The sequence below is a fragment of the Thamnophis elegans genome, chromosome 9 (genome assembly GCF_009769535.1).
Source record: "Thamnophis elegans isolate rThaEle1 chromosome 9, rThaEle1.pri, whole genome shotgun sequence".
In the NCBI taxonomy this organism is placed as follows: Eukaryota; Metazoa; Chordata; class Lepidosauria; order Squamata; family Colubridae; genus Thamnophis; species Thamnophis elegans.
This window is the reverse complement of record NC_045549.1, coordinates 77,562,364-77,581,793: the sequence shown is the minus strand read 5'-3', so window position 1 is coordinate 77,581,793 and position 19,430 is coordinate 77,562,364. Positions and strand designations below refer to the sequence as shown.

Here is a 19,430-nt window from a genome sequence, read left to right as displayed (position 1 = left end):
AGAGGCAAACCCCCCCCCCCTGCTGCTATGTCCGACATAGAGGCGTCCTGCCTCTATGTCGGACATAGCGCTGGGGCGTCCAAAAGCCCTGCCGCTATGTCCGACATTAAAAAAAAAATGCCAGCCTGCGCACCAGCAGAGACGGGTAAAACACACACACACAAATTACTTACAATAATACAATTGCTTACAAATTACATTAATTTTGAATTCCTCCCCCTCCCTCCGACCCACATACCTTTTTCAGCTGTTCAATCACAGAGGATTTCAACTCTGCTCTTGCCTGCCATGATGAAAATGTAAAAAAATGTAAAAGGAAAAAGGCAAGAGCTGCTGAGGTCAGGCTGGGGTAGCTGCTGCCAGAGCCCCCAATGGATGACTCAGTGCTTAACTGTTTAAAAAAAGCCTCTAAAAAAAGCGCCCTCTACAGGAGGAAGCGAGAGAACCACGTGCCTCATCTACATAAGGAATTTTTCGGCTTTTAACCCTTGCTTAACTCTGCTCGAGTGATCATAAAGTCAGACTAAATGAGGCACGTGGTTCTCCTGCCTCCTCCTGTAGAGGGCGCTCTTTTTAGAGGCTTTTTTAAACAGTTAAGCACTAAGCAGAGTCATCCACACGGTGACTCTGGCAGCAACTACCCCAGCCTTTTTCCTTTTATATATATTTTCTTTTCTTTTCATGATGACAGTGGTGAGGCCCTGCCTCCCCTGACTGCGCGTCCCTGGACTATAGGTATACATTATCATTCTGCAAAATAAAATAAAAAAACCAGAAAGCAAAGAGGGGGGAAAAAATCTACATAAAATTCTGGGTAAGTTTAAAAAGAAACATTCACAATGCTTGCTTGTTAGGGTTACATGACATTACAAAAAGCTTCAGAACCAATACTGGAAGCAAATCAAATATTTTTTTCTGAAAGGCCAAGAAATTTGCACAGAAATTGACGAGACCTTCCAATGCAGTAACAACAGTCTCACTTACAATCTCTTTTTATCCACTACGCGCTTGACCCGTATTGCTCTCTGTTCCGAGTACAGCTTGCACACTCCTGTGAAAGAGAGCAGAATGAATATTTATATTTATATCAAACTGGACTGTGATTACTAGGTCTCTATACTTGGGGTACAATCTTGCATTCTCAAATTCACTGCCAACTCTACTTTATCACATGCCTTCCTGTCTTTTTTTTAAAAAATGGCTTATAAAGAAGAGCAGTTTCCATCACTGTATTCCTGATTTATAAATCACGGTTGCATTTCTCTTTTGTAGCAATTTTTATAATGCAATAAACCAACTTATTCTGTATAAGTATAAGTATAATCTTTATTGTCATTGTACTTAAATACAATAAAATTGATTTTAACCTCACTGGTGCAAAATTATAGCAGAAATGAAAGAAGAAAAAAGGGGGGGGGGAAACTAGCATGTGCATGGAGTGATTGTGGTTGTGTTTAAGAGTCTGACAGCCCAAGGAAAGAAACTGTCTTTAAACCTGTTTGTTCGGCTGGCTATACTTTGATGCCTACCATGCCCGATGGTAGAAGTGGAAAGGGACACTGACCAGGGTGTGAATCATCTCTGAGTATCTTCCTTACTCTTCCTTACTCTGCTAAAGCAGAGAGACCTGGTGATGTCATCCAGGGGTGTCAGAGGGCAACCAATGGTCTCTTGTGCCGAATTGATCACTCTCTGTAGTGCTTTCTTGTCTTGCAGCTGTTAAATCAGCATACCCTGCTGTAATACAATATGTGAGGACACTTTCTATGGTGGACCGATTGAAAGAGGTCATCAGCCGTTGTTCCACCAGATTTTTTTGCAAAACATTAAGGAAATGAAGTCTCCGTTGGGCCTTTCCAATCACCAGGAACGTGTGGTTTTTCCAGATGAGATCTTGACTAATAAGCACTCCCAAGAATTTAAAAGAGGAAACCCTCTCCACACAGCCCCCCCCTCGATATACAATGGGGCGGGTTCCTCTCTGTGCTTCCGGGAATCTAGCACCATCTCCTTTGTCTTACTAGTATTTAGATGTAAGTTGTTTCTTGAGCACCATGCGGAGACCTTCTGGACTTCTTCCCTGTATGCTGATTCATCTCCTCCAGTTATGAGACCCAGCATTGTTATGTGCAAACTTTATTATGATGTTGGATGGAACAGAGGATATGCAGTCACATGTATACAGCGAGTACAGGTATGGGCTGACCACACAGCCCTGAGGGGAGCCTGTGCTGATGTGCAGCGTGGAAGATATAAAGGACCCAACTCTTAGTGTTTGTGGACAATCCGTCAGGAAGTCTTTGATCCATTCACAAGTGAGGGGAGGGAAATTCAGGTCAGTCAACTTTTCAATGAGAATTCCTGGGAAGATGGTGTTAAAGGCCGAGCTACAGTCTGTAAAAAGCATACTGACATAATTCCCAGATTTCTCAAGGTGGCTCAGTGCAATACGAAGAGCAGTGGAGATGGCGGCCCCCGTCGACCTGTTGCTTCTATAAGCAAACTGGTGTTGATCAAAATTTGGTGGAAGGCGGGACCTGAGGTGTTGTGGGACCAGCCTCTCAAAGCACTTCATCACTGTAGACGTCAGTGCAATGGGCCTACAGTCATTCAAGCTTTTTGTGGCTGCTTTCTTTGGAACTGGGATAATTGTGGGTGCTTTCAAGCATGATAGGGATCTAGCCTGTTGCAGGGAGAGGTTAGAAATCCTTGTCAGGACCCCTGTTAATTGGTCAGCACAGGTTTCTACCACTTTCCCCAACACCCCATCTGGACCTGCAGCTTTGTTGGGATTTACAGCCTTCAGCTCAGCTCTCACCTGAAGTTCATCCAGGGTGAGTGGCTGGAGGTCAGAGGGCCTTTGGTCTAGTGCCACAGAGACTGATCTTTTGAAATGACTTCAATTTGATCATTTAAATTATTTTTTTCTATTTCTCATTTTAAGCATAACCACAGTAAAGCCTCCCAGATCTGATCATTTACATATCTTGATTATAAAAACATTTAAACTTAAAATTTACAATCGTTTCCAAATCTATTTGGGATAATGGAGCGGCTAAATCTTTGGGCTAAAGATAACTTGCATAGGTATTTCTGACTGGCAATGTTTTGAATATTGAGACACGGGTGAAGGTTACCTTGTTCAAGAAGAGTTACTGCAATAATATACAATAGGAAGTAAATTTGGGAATTTTAAAAACTGCATTGTCTTACTCCTAAAATAAATGAAAGAGTTTTAGATTGCTGAAAAAAGGTTTGGTGCACAAATGAGGATAACATTTGTTTTCCCAATTTTATGGAAAATGAACCATGTGACTCTGTTATTAGCTACATGTCAGGTTAAAGAGAGTGAATTATTTGAGGAATTGAATGATCTTGTGCCACCAAGCCATTTTCAACTCCTAGTGACTACACAGGTAGATTTCAAGATTTAGGAGGTAGGGGGAAAATGGAGGTATTATTAAAACTCGATGTTAATGAAATGAAATGTTTTCTGCTGTTTTAAATATTCTTCTGGGTTTTTTTTTTCCACCATCTCACTACTATCAGTGGACTTATTAAGAACACTTTGCCTCTTTCCGAGCAGTTAAAAAGCTTTTTTGTTTGTTTAATAACTACTCCATTATCACTTAAGCCCCCAGAGCCCACTGTCCACAGAAACCACTGTGCACCAGGCTGCGTTAGGCTGCCAGCCAGATTCTTCCAGGAAATTGGCCGACTCCTCCTTTCCCACTGGAGAACTTGCTTTTCAATTGGCATATGGCACATGGAAGAGAATTTCTGAAAATGAAGCCGTCACAGAGACTAATTTTGCAAAACATATAAACACAAGTATGGTTATTTCAAAAAAACCTGATACTTTTTAAGTAGTCTGCAATGAAATCCAATACAGTTTCTCGGTGCTGCTTCACTTGTAGGGAATGGATGTCCTTGTGTGCTGAAATGAAAAGATACAGAAGCTTATTTTTCCCAAAGGAGCTCTGCGCCCTTCCGGCTAAAGCCCCACATGGAGCTTAAATTACCTTCTGCTCTGAGCTGCTGAATCGCATCAGCACAGGTTCTCATGAAGATCTGGGCATCTTGGTCAATCTGATCTCGATCCGTGTCCGACATTCGCACGTACTCTGACATGAGGTGGCTGGGAAAGACAGCCGATAGTTCAGCCATGTTTTCTGAAGAAAAGCTCAGTACTTTGCACAATCTTTAGAAAAGGATAATGAATGTTGACTATGGAAATTGATTCCCTGCCTCGGAGCTACTCTTAATGTAACGCCCAACTCAGTCATGAGGTCATTTGAGTGAACAGAAGAAGAAGAGAGGGACTGCAGCGCAAACTTCCTTATTTTAAATGAATTCTCACATTTCTGCTCCTTTCCCATTTTTTGTGACATTTGTTTACCTGACACAATAAGGAGGGCCTATTAAAATAATTAGAATTATCAGAATTCGCATGAGCGAATTCTTGTTTATTTATGTACTTAGAGGGCCAGGCAACCAGAACCATCAAGTGGCAACCAGGGATTCCTGTGTGTTATATTCCCTGCCCCCCCCCCGCTTGAAAACTATGCCTCCTGATGCCTTTATTCCCATTCCAGGAGCCTCCCAGAGAAAGGCTGGCAGCGACATATTAAAATGCCCCCAAGCATCAGCCGGGATCCAGCCCTTAGAACAGCCCTCCCGCTGAGAGTGTATAAACTCTTTTTTGCCTACGCCAAGGACAATTAAGCTCTGTACCATGCCACTAAATTCAGTGTCAGACTGGGAAATTGGCATGGGAGAACTGATTCATACGTATTTTTTCTCACGATTATCAATTTTCACTTTTTCAATCATGACACTTACCTATAAGCATTAATATAATCTTTCCGGTGCTGCAGAAGAAAGTCTTTGAGTTTCCCAATGTTATTAACCTAAAATGAATGAATAGTAAAAATTAACAGATTAAGCAGAGTAGGAAGGGATCTTGTAGGTCATCTAATCCAACCCCCCTCAGCCCAAGCAGGAGACTCTACACCGTTTCTGACAGATAGAAGTCCAGCCTCTTCTGGAAAGCTTCCAGGGATGAAGCTCCCACAACTTCTGGAGGCAACCTCTGCTCCATCAGTTGAGTGTTCTCATTGTCAGAAAATCTCTCCTTATTTCCAGGTTGAATCTCTCCTTATTTCCAGTTCCCATCCATTGTTTTCTTGCCTGGCCTTTGGGTGCTTTGGAAAACAGGTTGACCGCTTCCTCTGTGCGGCAGCCTCTCAAATATTGGAAGGCTGCTCTCCTGTCTCCCCTGGCCTTTTTTCTTCACTAGACCAGCCACCCCTCCTTCCCTGCTCACCAGACCCACTGCTGTCAAGGAGGGGGCAGGGACTGAGCTACTGCCACTTCTCTGGGTAGGGAGGAGGAGGAGGAGGAGGAGGAGGAGGAGGAGGAGGAGGAGGAGGAGTGGTGATGGTACAACACTCTGGCAGTCCAGAACCCATGCAGGACCAGTCAGCCTCCCAGAAGATGAGGAGGAGGAGGCTCGTTTTCAGCCACAAGTTAAAACTTTATTTTGAAGGTCATTCAGATCAATTCCTATCCAGCAAGGAGATCTTAAACCAAAGGTTTAATTCCTTGGGAGGGGAGAAAAGCAGGAGACAGTCTGGCTCCCTCTAATGATCGATCTGGCTCAGCTTCTGGTTTGCATCAACAGGAGGAAAAGTGGAACAGCCGAGGAGGGTCGGAGACTGACTTCCCTTTTGACAAGCGCAGGTGGCACATTCTACCTAGAGGCCCTGCTTGGCTGTTACTGGACAGGTCTCCTTCCAGGCATTTAAACAGAAACCGGAATTAAACCAAGAGTTTAAAGGAACCAAGAGATTAAAGACAAAATTCAAATTCAGTCTGGAAAACCTATTCGTGCAGGACAGGGCTAAGTAGCAAACCAACTGAGAGGGTTCCCCTCTTGCCGGAGTCGAACACGGAGGAGAGAAAGTGAATTAGCTGGAAGAAGAAGAAAGTATTAAGGGTCCCCTGTGAAGAAGCACTTTAAAAGACAACCAATTCATTCACTGGCATATTAAGCTGCTCTCAGAAAATATGGGAAATTAATCCCATGGGGTGTTTCGCTTCCTCAGTACGGGCCCAGGTGAGAGACAGCCTGGGGGGAGGGTAGGTGGGGGAGAGTTTCTTACACAAACTCTCCTGCTTGCGATTTAACCCTCGGTTGCTGAAGCTTTATTTCTATCCTCTGTTTCCTTCTGCTGCATCCCACATCCCAGGAGTGGCCTTGGCAGAAGCCCATCCCTCCCTCAAGCAGCTCCTTTCGTGTAGTTGTATAACTGGAGACAAAGAGGAGAGCTATTTGAGTCAACTGCCCATCCTCTCGACTCTTCTCCCACCCACCCACCCACCCACCCACCCGGTGGAAAGGCTGCTCCCAGGCCTCTCATCCTGCCAGTCGGTGAAACTCTGCCTATCTTGCAGGCCTGTTTGGGGCGCTTTGCCCACGTCCCATCACCCTCGGCCTGCTTGCTTCTGAGTAAGCTACTTGAGTTCAAGGACGCACGTCCGGTTTACTTTACTACTTGATTATGATCTGCACAAACAAAGGGAAGTTGGTGTGTGTTGTTGTTAAGACAAGCTTTTCCTTCAGAGTCGAAAGAATAAATGGAAGCTGCGCCATATAAACCAGATCCACAGACTGGCCTGTGTACATCTTCTATTTCGATATACATCTGATTTTAATAATAATATTCCCCTTTTTTGTTTTATTGCCCAACTCTAATCAGAACTTCAGTTAATATTTATATTTTCACACAATGATCCAAAACCTCACAAAACGCAACGCAAAAGCAGCTGTGAGAAATGCTAAGAACAGTAATTTTTAAAGAAATAGGCAAAATACATGTTTATTGAAATTGACTTTGTACTGATTAAATGCACTTCACTTGCAACAGTTCTCAATTGCTAACTTGAATTCTTCCCAGCAGAGCTCACAGGCCCTCCCTCGACTTCCCCCCCCCCCCCCTGACCACATGAAACGCTCATTAAGGGGAAGGCTGATTGGGACAGATCTTTTTTTTAAAAAAAAATAAAACAACTGTTTGGGTTTATGAATGTTTACTTAAAAGTAAGTTCCATCCGCAAGTTATGAGATTACTTTTGGGTGCCTGGATCTTTTGGGGGGGTGGGGGGAAGTGCAACTTTCGTCCAGTGGGGGGCTGGATTTCACTTTTGAAAGCTAAAATGTTGGGGTGCTGGAGGGGTTCCTGCTCAGAGGCACTTGGTTCAGGGGCGTGGCAGGCCAGGGTCACTGCCGGTTCTACGGCCCAGGCCCGGATTCCTGAATTACCTCTTCGGATGAACCAGCAGCAACCCACCTCTGGCGGGGGTGGAAACTGAACTGCCGAAAGTTTCCCTTTTGCGATTTACATGAAATGGTGGGAGTCTCCTCCCTCATTCTGCCGCTTTTCTTGGCCATTCTTGTCAAGACATTTAAACCACTCTTACATGGTGGGATCCAACCTGGGTCGGTCATCAGAGGACCAGAGGTTTGGTCCTGGAGCTTTTCTCTGCTCAGAATGTGCCTGGGGACACTGTCTGGGGAGAGGGAATCTCTGCAGCCGTGGGGGGGGGGTGTTGAGGCTGGCACCCCAGGCGTCCTGCCCCCAAATCCAGAGGGCTTTGTTGTTCATTCCTATTTTTAAAATGTATATAAGCATAACCAGCATAAGCCAGAGACGAATGCAGTAGCATCCAGTGGCCCTGGGAAAACAGGCCTCTTCCCCATGGGAAGAGCGGGTGGAGGGGGGGGCGGGGGGGGGCATTGTTTCCATGGCCATTGGCTCCGTTAAGCCCCAAGGGTGCCGCAGGGCTGGATCTGGAGCCGCAAGTGGTCTTGGGAAAAGTCCCAGGAGGTGCAATACGCTCCTCAAATGGCAACCAGAAACGCTCAAGTTGTTCCCGCCCTCCCTGGGACACAGAGAAGGAACGCGCGACTACAGGAGGAGCTCCTTATATTTTACTGCATTGCTCCCACTGGCATCTTTAAGCAGCCCAAAGAATTAGGGCGGCTCCTCCCCATATTTCTTCCTCGGGGGGGGAGGGGGGGTCCTGGCCTGTTTCCTTAGGTAGCATCCCCTCCTTCGCCCCACTACAGACGCCTCAATGGGGGGGGGAATGGTAATGAAGGGCCTGAGGGGAGGCTCACTCCCCACTCACTGGCCCACCTTCTGGAAGAGCTACAGCTTCCAAATCGCCAAAGTCAGGGGACTCCCCAGGAGGAAGGCAGGGGAGGCAGAGTCCACGAAGTGTCCAACTCACTCTCCCCTCCTCCCCCTCCTCCCCCCCCCATCCCAGGCAGGGACGCTTTTGCCGGATGAGCCAAGCCAACCCCCATGCCATTTAAGGCTGGGTGGCTGAGAATACCAAGACTGACCCAGCCCGACCCACCTCCCGATGGCCCCCTTGTCGTTTAGCGGTGAGAGCCATCCTGTCACAAGAGCTCCATCGGCCAAAGGCTGACCCCCCCCTCCCCTTCCCCCCCCCCCCCCCGTTTGTCCTTCTGCTCCCAACCTTAGATACGCCCAACCTCCAACTTGTCAGAGGGGAGAAATACACCCGAGGAGGAGGAGCGTCCGGAGGAAACAGGCTCCCCTTCAGTTTGGCCTTAATGAGCTTGTTATTATGCAACGTACCCCAGAGAGTGCAGTTTTAGGAGATAGGGATAGAAAACCGTATCGGATGGAAAATTAAAAAGCTTTCTAAAATCACCCTGAAGTCCCACTCTGTCAGCTGATTCCATCTTTTTCTTGAGGGATTGTTCCAGAACAAACTTTTCCCAGATTCAAAAACATGGTAGCAAAAGGAATCAACAAATAAACAACCAGCCGAACCGGACGCTAGATACAGTCAGCCCGGGGGGGGGGGGTGTCCCTCTGTGCGGCTGTGGTCAAGGGGGGTCTAGACGCAGCTCTCTCTCTGCTGCTGCTCCACCTTTGAATAGGTAATTGAAGTCGGCCCCTAATTACAGGATTAGACCCAGATGGCCTCTCCGGTTGTTGCAGGGGAAGAAGAAGAAGAAGCAGCAGCCCTGTTTCATTTTCATTTTATGATTGCTGTAAGGTCAGACTTTTCAAAATATACTTTCATCTGTTAAAGGGTTTCTTAAAATCCCCAGGGCGGATCTTCAGCAGCTGAGGCTTTAAGCAGTTCCAGCCTATCAGATCTCCCTCTGAATGCAGTAAGTTGCTCCTTTTCTACTATTCCATACATGCACGTAGGTTAATTGCTACATTCCGCATATTTTCAAAATTGCCTTTTTTTAAAAAAAAAAATAGATGTTTTTATTAAATAGGCACAGGAATTAGACAAAACTGTCTTTTATTTCAGCATGAGCATCATCTAATCATGACTGCAACAATGCACAGTTGCTCAGCTAATGATAACAGCAATCTCCCCAGGAACAGCAATCGGCAGATCAACCGAGGGTCCCCCCCCCCCCCGCAGCAGAAACCCAGGGCCAGGACCTGCCCTGAGCGTTGGCTCTGAAGGACGCCTGGCGGCAGGAATCTCAACAAAAGGGACCCAGGGTTATGTTAAGGGGGGGAGAGGGAGGGAGGGAGGGAGGGAGGGAGGGAGATTCAAAGCCAAAGATTAAACTTGAAAGGGGCAGGGTTCCCGTTGCTCAAGCTAAGAGGGCCAAATGCTGAACACGGCAGAGAATGTGCCCTTTGGCCACGCTGCAAAGAGGTTAAAGTGCTGAACAATCGGCATCGCTGCATGCGGGGGGGGGGGGGGATGACTTTTATACCAAAAAAAAACCCCAACCCTAAGTTTTTAAACATTTGTCTTTAGGTGACATAAAACTCATTCAAGTGAGTCAACTTCCATTCTGAAGCAGCTCACATTAAAACCAAGTGTCTCCCAAGAATTCAAATATTACGATCAGAATTATTTTTTGTTTAAACTGAAAATAGTCTCCATAATTTTTGAGGGATCAAGTTATTATTTGTATATTGCTCATATTTTTCCTCCAAATCAAAAAATACAAAATTTCCATCCTAGAACTAATATATTTAATTTTCGAGGGAAGTCACAAACTTCTTCTAAACCTCTAGGCTAAAGGAAATCAAAATACAACAATGTGGATTCAGACCATCCACACCAAGTGAACGAGAACATTCAACAGATTAATTTTACTTATCCCATATTAATATTTTAATTGGATAGCTGATACACGTAAATTTGAAATTAATGCCAATCGCATGCTGTTTGGCAAATGAATGGTCTTCCTAGCACACCTTTCTTCATCTGTGGCTTTTTATCCAGAGAGTCCCCCCAATGGCTACCCCCAATGCCTGTGCAAGGCCATTGGTTCTATTCAATTCCAGCCGCCCCCCCCCCCCCCCCCCGTGTGTCCAGGGTCTCTGGGGTAGAGGCCAGGGAGGCCCCTCTGATCCAGTGGGGAAGGTGCTGGATTAGAAACTGGGGGACAGTCAGTTCCAGTCCAGTCTTCAACATGAAAGCTGGCTGGGTGGCATCGGTCCCTCTCCCTCAGAGGGCTGCTGTGGCGGAGAAAACAGGAGGAGGAAGCAATACTAGACACAGTGTCACTGCCTTGAGCTACTTGTAAGGTAATAAAGGCAGGATAAAAGCCTAGTCAATAAATAAATTTATCTTTCCCACCTGTCAAGGTAATCCAGACAATCAGCCTAATAACTGTTGAAAGGCACCTGGGTGTGTGGGAGTTGGCTACCTGCTGAATGCCAAAATCGTAACCAGGCAATCCTTTGCCACGAGTCGCATATTTAGCCAGAGACTTTGGGAGGCAAGAAATGTGACAGTCATGTTAGGCTCCAGCGAATGGTCTCAGGTCACTCCTTCCTAGCAAGAGATCTTGTATGAAAGAACAATGGTTGATTCTCCGTTTAATGGAAACATAAAATGATAATTAAAAGATTACTTGGGAATTATGAACCGTTACTGATAGGTGGTTGTTTACATTTATCATTTCATCACCAAAATCCCAAGAATCTTTAAACCAGTTATGCAAAGCCATAATTAGGATTTCAGCTGCTGTGTGTTTAACGGGTGGCCAATTTTTTAAAAGGCCGCAAAGTGACCAGGGGTTTATTTTCCAGGCGTTTATTGGTGTGGCAGAAAAGGGGCCAGCCCCCCCCCCCGCCCCCCCCCCCCCGGTCGACATTCTGCTTGTGTGACTCCCCCAGCCGTAGGCTCTTAGTAAAGAGGAAGAAATGTAAATAGGCTATGACAGACGAAGCTAAATCTCCTCATTTCATTTATCAGTGGAGAAATAAGATGGTATTTTCTAGAGCAGATAAGAGAATACAGAGGATTTATTGGATAATTTGTAGATTTGAGTTCTTAACAAAAACTGGAAAGATGAAACAATTACAAAAGAATAATAACTTCATTGCTAGTCATTTCATTTTACAAATACTGCCTCAACCTTCATCTCAAGAAAATAATTTAGGGAAATTTCAGTATCTTCTCATGCATCCAACTGCAAAAATGGATGGTCATCCAGGAAAACGTGTACAACTGACTACTAATATTCCTCTCTTGTTGAAAAAAAAAGAAACAACATAATACTAAACTTCAATTCATTGCAGAAAACTGAATTAATTTGTTATAAGCGGCATCCAATAGTCTTCCTTATCCCTCTCAACCATGCAACAAGAATTTAACCTAAATAGCAAATGGCAGATTTGTTTATTATAAACTAGATGATAGGTAGTAGCATTTTGTTCTTAAACACGACTTTTTTAACACTTCCCTATCAAGACATGGGCAGAAAAGGGAGGAAAGGGTAGTCCAAAGTCAAAGGGACTTTAATATTAATAAAAAATCATGTAGCATTTTTTTTCAGATCTTGGCTACGAAGTTTCGAAACAGGATTATTTCAAGAATATGCACATCTGTTTAATATTACAAGTCAACTGTCAACATCCTAACTGAAGTTCTAATTTAATATTTTTTTCTTTCTTGATGTTTTACCTTTAATCAATGCCTTGTGAGAGTATCAGCTTTCTATATGAAACTGTTAAATATAATGAAATGTTATTGCAGCATGTTTACAAAATCATAGTTGGAGAACTTTGTATTTTTCTAAAGCCTGACCACAACTTAATTGTCTGCAGGACATTCCAGCTTGCAAAGGTAAGCCCTGGTTCTTCGTCTATACTAGCTGCATCCACTGCGAGAGGAGGAGAAGGAGCTTTGCACAGGCCACACAAAAGGCAGCATTTGGGGTTTTTAAGCATGTCCCCTCCTTTAATTAAACATTCATTTTGGTGCTAAGGATTCGGCTGCTTTCATGCTTCCCTTTCTCGTTATTTTCCTCTCCTCGCATGCTTGCTTGAGCTGCAAAACCAAGGAGGCCATGCGGGAATAAGCGCAGAGGCTTGTCTGAAGGAGGCTTGTCTGAAGGAGGCGAGATGTATTTCATTGAAGAATAAAAAAACGGCAGCAAGGGCAGATCGGATGGGGAGGCTGCGAAGGAGCCCATCAGCCACTTTATTGCCACAATTTCTTTTCAAAGAACTTTGAAAAGACAACAGGCAGCCTATAAATTTATTAAATCAATCAATCAAATCAAATCAATCAACAACGTTAAGAGGCAACAATACAGAAATTTCAGACCCATTTAATATGTACAAACTGCACAGTAAGGTGACATTTTAATTACCTTGTGACCTTTTTTTCTGGGGAAAAAAAAGTTAACACAAATCATTTGATCTGCCCTATCAAAGTGGGAAACATGCTCTGTTATGTCCAACGCAGGATACTAGCCATGCTACCAAACAACAAGCCCAAAGGGAATCTGGGGACAAATTCTGCCTCTGATTCGGCCCCAATGACAAGGCCAAAATATAAGAAAGCACTCCCCATCCAAAAATAAAATCCTAATACATTTATCAAGTTCCTGGCTCCCATGTTTAAAAAGAATCAGTTTCAATCCTAACTTTCATTTTATTTTTACAAAATCTCCCCAGGACCCAGAAGCTTGACAGCCGTCTCTTATCTAAAATTCCTTTGTACTATTTTATTTACCTTACAAAAACAAATTTGAAATTTACACTAAAATAACACGTTCAAAAATTTGTAACAAAAACACAAAGCTGCATTTATTATATTTAGTTGGATATGAGTTTGAATGCCTCGCTGGGTTGGGCTGTGTTGAGAAAATATTTACCTCCTATGGAATTTTTTTATAATTTAATTCAGGATAAACAAATATCATTATATCTTTAAGGCCTATTTCCAAATATTATAACTTGACAGTTTTCGTCTGTTTTTAAACAGCCAAACTAAGTGAAACTTCAATAACGAATCAGTATTAAACACTGTGAAGTATCATATTTGGAATTAGATTTGAAAATTTTGCTCAGCAAAAAATCTGAGATATTTCCTTTTATTTTTCCTTCCTTCCACAGCTTATAGCTTTTCCTCCTTCACAAAACAGAAATGCGCCATGGTAAAGTGAGTGTTCAAGAGAGAGACAAAGAATTACTATTTTACTATTTACTATTTTAAAAAAGAGAAAAGAAAGAAAAAAGGAGGGACAAAGAATGAAGTTTGGCTAGAATAGAGCTTTAAAATTTAAACAAAGGCAATACTTGGAAGAAAACAGTTAACAAGATGTCAACATTGTGAGAAAGTCTGGTACTGGTAAATGGTAAGGAATGAGATCCAACAAAGACACTCTTCTACAAAAAAAAAAAAAACCCACATTTTCTGTTTAGGAATCATCACACACACACTCAAAAAGCCGGGTGGCTTCTGAATTGCTTTCCGTGGAACATACAAGCCAAGCTTCCTAGAAGAACCTATCCAGATGGCCTCCTTTTCCTCTGAACAGGCTTTCATCTTCGTGATATTGGTTCACATTGAAAACATGACTCTCTCGCCAATTAAAAGGCCCCGAATCTCCTCACGTGCATTGGCAGTTGGTGGGAGAACGGCAAAAGGCGGCATCTCCCTCTCTCCCCCTCCCTCCCCCTCCCTCCCCCCCTCCCTCTCTCTCCCTCTCCCTCTCTCTCTCTCTCTCTCTCTCTCGGCTCCAAAGGCCAGGCCAAGCTCAGGCTCTGCCCTCTGCCTGCGCTTTGCCCACTTGCAAGCTCCGGAGGAGAAGAGCTGGCAGCACAGCCATCTCCCAGCACACAAGCCAGGCTGGGATGCTTCACCCGCAGGATCGAAGGTCCCAGAGACATGAAAGGCGAAGAAGGCACAGCTAAGGATGAGCCTGGGAGATCCACAAAGGAGATCTTGTTTTTTACAGTACTGGCAAGACCTACTGCAGAGCGGGGGGGGGGGGGGGGAAGCACTGGCCTGAACAGGGGGGGGGAAAGTATTCACCCTCTGATTTCTTTTGCCCATCTTTTGCACTGGATGTTTCCAGAACCTCTTGAGGTCCTGCTGATACATAACTAGAGTCTGAGTCAGCAAGAGGCCCCAAAGTATGGTGCTTACTTCATTTATTCCCAGACAAAGTCACCCAGCCCGCCGTGTGCCCACAGGGCCAAGTAATCAAACGTTCCCCAATGCTTCCCTTAAAGGGAAGATGTGTGAGGGCTTCATTAAGCCATCAGGGCTGGGGTGGGCCAGGCCTGTCCCCAGCCGATGCCTCTGGTCATAAGGCAGCGGCTGCCACACGGGTCCAAGAGGCATGTTTGAAGACCTTAATTCAAAAGTCCCTGACGACCATCAGTCTGGAAAACGCCACAGGCCGATTTCTGAAGCTCCGGGGTATCACCAATCCAAAGTCTTGAAATGGGAAAGTCGGGACAGCAAGAGATGCCCATTGCTCTAGAAGCCATGAAGAATCTCCAAACAGCACCCTATAGGCACCCTCTCTTGACTTTCCTCTCACGGGGTTCGTGGTTCCATCATTGGAAAGGCACTGACTAAAAATGGGGTGCCTGAGAGGGTAGTAAAGCAAAAGGCCCCCCGCCCGTACTTCTTTCCAGGGTTCCAAGAAGCCCTTCGAACGCCAGGAGGAATGCCATGGACACAGGTAAGGTAGCCAGGAAACCTCCGGGGTTACGAAGCCGCTCGCATCCAGTGGAAGCAAAACCATGGATTCCAATTTCTATGCCACCCTGTGTACAAAGGTGGCGGCATTGTGATTCCAGGACGCTTTGCTGACCCAAGACCTGGAGGGTTTACCGTCCCTGAGGAAGCCTGAGCTCCACCTTGGAGGATCGGGCCATCTCTCCTTCAGCTGAAACACAAACGGACTCTGCAGCGAGACAACGATCCCTTACAGGACATGAGAGAGAAGCCTACACGAGAAGGATGAAGAGTTGTGAATCAGCATTTTGCAAAGGCCAACACCATCCAGACTTAAATCCCATAATCAGAAATGTTGTGGTGGGACTTAAGACAGGAAAGCCGTGTGATAAAAACCCCAAGTGTTATCAAAGAAGTCAGCAATGAAGCAATGGGCCAAAATGGCAAAGTTAAACATGAATGCTAATTACAAGGCTGCAATTACTACCAATGTATCAATGCATCAGTTACTGAATCTTAAGTTACGGTCCTTTTTTTTCCTTTACACTGGAACACAGCATGTGGGAAGACTTTTGTTCATGATTTACCTTAAACAAGCACCAAAAATTGGAGCTACTTATTTACTCACCCTCCACTCCCTTTTAATATTAACAGAGTCTCAATGAGATGCTTTGATACTGCTCAATGGCAAAGATTTACAAAACTCCAATATATTGCAAAGAGAGTGAATTCTTTTCACAGAAATATAAAATATAGATAATCAGATACACATTACAAAAATTGTCTCCCGCATTGTGTACATCAGAATCACATTATATGAACAGTAGAGTAAGTGGACTGTGAAATGGGGGGCTATGTAAATACAATTTCTACATAATAAATGAACAATAGACACACTTCAGTCTTTCCTCAATAAAATTACTGATTATTTCTTGTTATCCACCATTTAATTGCTGCTGTTCTTGTTTGCTGCATTATTTAGTCTACTTTTAACTATGATGTTGTACTGGCATATTTTACTATGGTCATATCTTTGGGTTATTTGTATTTTTAAATTACGTGTGGCATCCTCAAAAAATAACGAATCCTTGGTAATTCTGGATTCAACTATTTTTCTACAATACCAAAGTAAAACCTTGTTTGTCTCAAATGACGGCCAGAGGGGGTCCATTGCAATCAACCCATTCAGATAAATCTTATCTTGGTAACAAGGGCTCAGACATGCTGATCTCAGCCTCCTAAAAATATAAAGTAATAAGCAACCTGATAAAAACAAATCAGGCTGCTAAAACCTCCTGTTAAAAAGTGAAACAGGACCAAGCGGTCAGTCCAATTCCCCCCACCCCACGGCCAGCAACTACTCCTCTGGGTGGCTCTGGGGCTCCGTGCTCCTGGGCCAGGCATGCAGGAGAGCCGCCCATTGATTCAGGCCAACCTGCTGCAGAGGACAGAGGACAGTCGGTGGCCTTATCTTTTGGAAGGCAGGGCCATCAAGGGAGCGTTTTCACAGCCCTCTGAGGGAAAACTGGCTCGCTAGATGTATCTGGCAACGTGCTGCAAAAGACCCGGAAAGAGGGCCAGCTTTTTTTAAATGGGTCAAGTAAGAACGGTTGCTTCAAATCGCTGCACAGAATTCACGTGCTACGTGTCATTTCCTTCTACTCCAAACAGAAACAAATTACAAAAACAGATTTCCGTCTAGACTGCATGGGCTGTACAGTTACTCTTCCCAGATGACTGTAACAAACCGGTCACAACAATAATTATTATAGCCAAGCTATTTCAGCCACCAAAACTGAACTGCATATCTAAACAGTGTTTCGGCATTGCCGCAACTTAACTTATTGCTTAAATTTGATTGCCTCTTAATTCTTAAATAACCTGAATAAGTTCAGTGCAGAATCTAACAACTTTATTGTTGTTGTAATTTTATTGCTTTATGGCCATTTTTCTATAGAAAGAATAATTTCAGCACACATCCTTATTTACGCTAGATTTTTAAAATGTTTCCCATGAATAACATATATGACATAACAAATTACGGTATTACAACAAATAACAGGTACATGTGAAAAATATGCATGATAAAGCAATCCCATTGCATTGTTTGACTTACATTGTCAGAATAAATAAGACTTCAGCCATGAAGAAAATGGGGGAAAGCCTGAACTAAAACTTCTTCCAGGAATCCAGCAGATCCACCCAGGAGTATGAGTGTCGCCAAAGGAGATTAAAATTAAAAACAAAGATGCTGCAGTACGCACTCACTCAAAAGCCACTTAGAATGGATTTTGCAAATTTAAAACAAGCACACAGATACAAGTCCTTGACTTACGACCCCAATTGAGCCCAACATTTCTGTTAAATGAGACTTTTTTGCCCCATTTTACAACCTTTCTTGTCCCAGTTGTTAAGTGGATCTGGCTTCCCAATTGACTTTGCTGGTTAGAAAGTGACAAAAGGTGATCACGTGACCTCAAAACACCACAATAGTCATAGTCAGCCTCCGAATTTTGATCACGTGACCATGGAGCTACTGCAATTGTTGTGTGAAAAAATGTCAAAGGTCACTTTTCCACTGCTGTTTCAACTTGAATGGTCACTAAATGAACTGTTGTAAGTCAAGGATTACCTATATTGCAATTTTGCAAATAGCAGCTATGTAAAATTCAACGCTGCCTTCATCTGGACACAAAATTGGCCCCTGGAAAGGCAGAAAACCAGGAAACAGAGGTGGTTATAATTTTCAGTACAGCAAAACACCAGTTGCCATCTGCTCTTATTATAAACCTATTATATTTTGTGTTAAATCTCTATTGGCAATTCAGAACAGCATATTCTAATACTTATCAGAAGTATTTTCACTCTGCAAGTATCAGCAATGAGTAAGGTTTTTAAGGAAGTACCCCAAGCGTGTAGACGCGAAAAAAGGGGTGAAGGTTGGAGAAAAAAAGAGAGGTGGGGGCGTCCTCATCACAAGTTTTGACAGGCCCTCCAGGGGCTGCCCAGGCCTCAGGCACCCTCTTTCTGAGAAAAAGGGAAGCCCCGAGGAACAAAGGCAGGGAAGAGCAGGGGAACAGCACTGGGAAGCGTGAGGCAAGAGACCTGGTCCCGGCCTGCACATCGCCTGCAGCCCTTGGAGGCAGAAGAGGAGGCCGCAGGGTGCTTCACCGAGTCTTTGGCAGAGGCAGTCCAGGAGTTGGGAAGGAAGATCACGGAAGGCTTACGGGGGCTTTGAAGGAAGCCAAGACGCACTCTCTCACTAACCATGGAAGCGACTGTGATTTTAGTCTACGCCTGTTTACTGGACAGAACGCGGGACCCACGATTATTCTTCCCCAAAATGTATCCCTTAATAGGAAGGAGGAAAGGACAATTCACAGACAAACGTTGGAAGGACTCAAAAGCGGAGAATGTCAGAATGTCTCTTTGCTGAGCCTCTCTGAACCGGGAGGGGAGCTGGGTTCAGCCATGGCTGGTGGTGAGGAGGAAAAGAGCAGGAGGATCTGGCATTTTTTATAATAAATAAAACAAAGATTAGCAGAATAGGAAAGGGAGTGTTTGGGATTTTAAAAATCTTTAAAGTGAAAAACTCTGCAGATCCCTCCTTTCCCAAAACAAACCGCGGAAGGCAAAGCTTTTAAATCTGGACGGGCAAATGCCAGGTCCTTTCCAACCAGGATTGACCATCTGGGTCCTGGCACCCCATGCCAGCCACCAGCAGAGAAAGGGGGGAGGAGGGAGGAGGAGGAGGAGGAGGGGGGAGGAGGGGGCTCCGGGAGGGAACCCAAAGCCAGCCCCCCCCCGCCCGGCCAAGACGAGAGCCCCCCTCCCTCCCTCCCTCCCTCCCTCCCTCCCTCCCTCCCTCTGGGAAAGCCCTGCCCGGGGGCTGGGGGGGGGCTGGGGGGGGCGAGGCTCCTTCTGGCCTCCGGGCCTTCCTCCCCGAAGGAAGCTTCCGCCTCCCGGGAAGGGGAGCAGAGACCGAGGAGGCCCTGCTGGAGCTTCCTCCTTCGGGGCCTCCGCGTCCCAAGGCTCCCCCGCCGCCTCGCCGGAGCCTCCAGGGCCGGTGGGGGAGAGGGGGGGAGGGGAGGGGGGTCAGCAAGGCCCGCCCCTCCCTCGGCCTGTCCGGGCGAAGAGCCCGCGCGTCCCCCGAGGAGCCCCGGGGGAGGGAGGGAGGGAGGGAGGGAGGGGGGCGAGAGGGGCACTCACCACTTCGCGGGCGCGGGCGGAGAATCCCCCCCTGCCCCGCGGGGCTCTCCTGGGCCAGAGGGCGGCGGGCTCGGCCCCTGCGGGAGGGACGCCCAGCGCCTTGTTGCGCGTCTTCACCGTCTTCACGGAGGCCTTGAAGAGCGCCGTGATGTCCGCCGCCGCCGGCGCCGCCATGACGGGAGGAGAAGCGGGGGGGGGGGAGGAGACGGAGGGCG

At 45.4% G+C, this 19,430-nt stretch overlaps 1 protein-coding gene across 2 annotated transcripts in view; it reads right to left on the bottom strand.

Moving 5' to 3' along the window:
* STX18 (syntaxin 18) overlaps positions 1–19,430 on the bottom strand; it is a 26,270-nt gene extending 6,840 nt beyond the window's left edge. Inside the window, exons 1-5 of one of the 2 annotated variants that reach the window (XM_032223919.1) lie at positions 19,216–19,430; positions 4,843–4,910; positions 4,023–4,138; positions 3,860–3,937; positions 985–1,051 (exon numbers count right to left, since the gene is read on the bottom strand). In XM_032223919.1, the coding sequence (XP_032079810.1) occupies positions 985–1,051; positions 3,860–3,937; positions 4,023–4,138; positions 4,843–4,910; positions 19,216–19,389 (503 nt within the window). In that variant the 5' untranslated portion in view covers positions 19,390–19,430. The remainder of the gene's footprint in view (positions 1–984; positions 1,052–3,859; positions 3,938–4,022; positions 4,139–4,842; positions 4,911–19,215) is intronic. The other variant, XM_032223918.1, reaches the window with a different exon arrangement.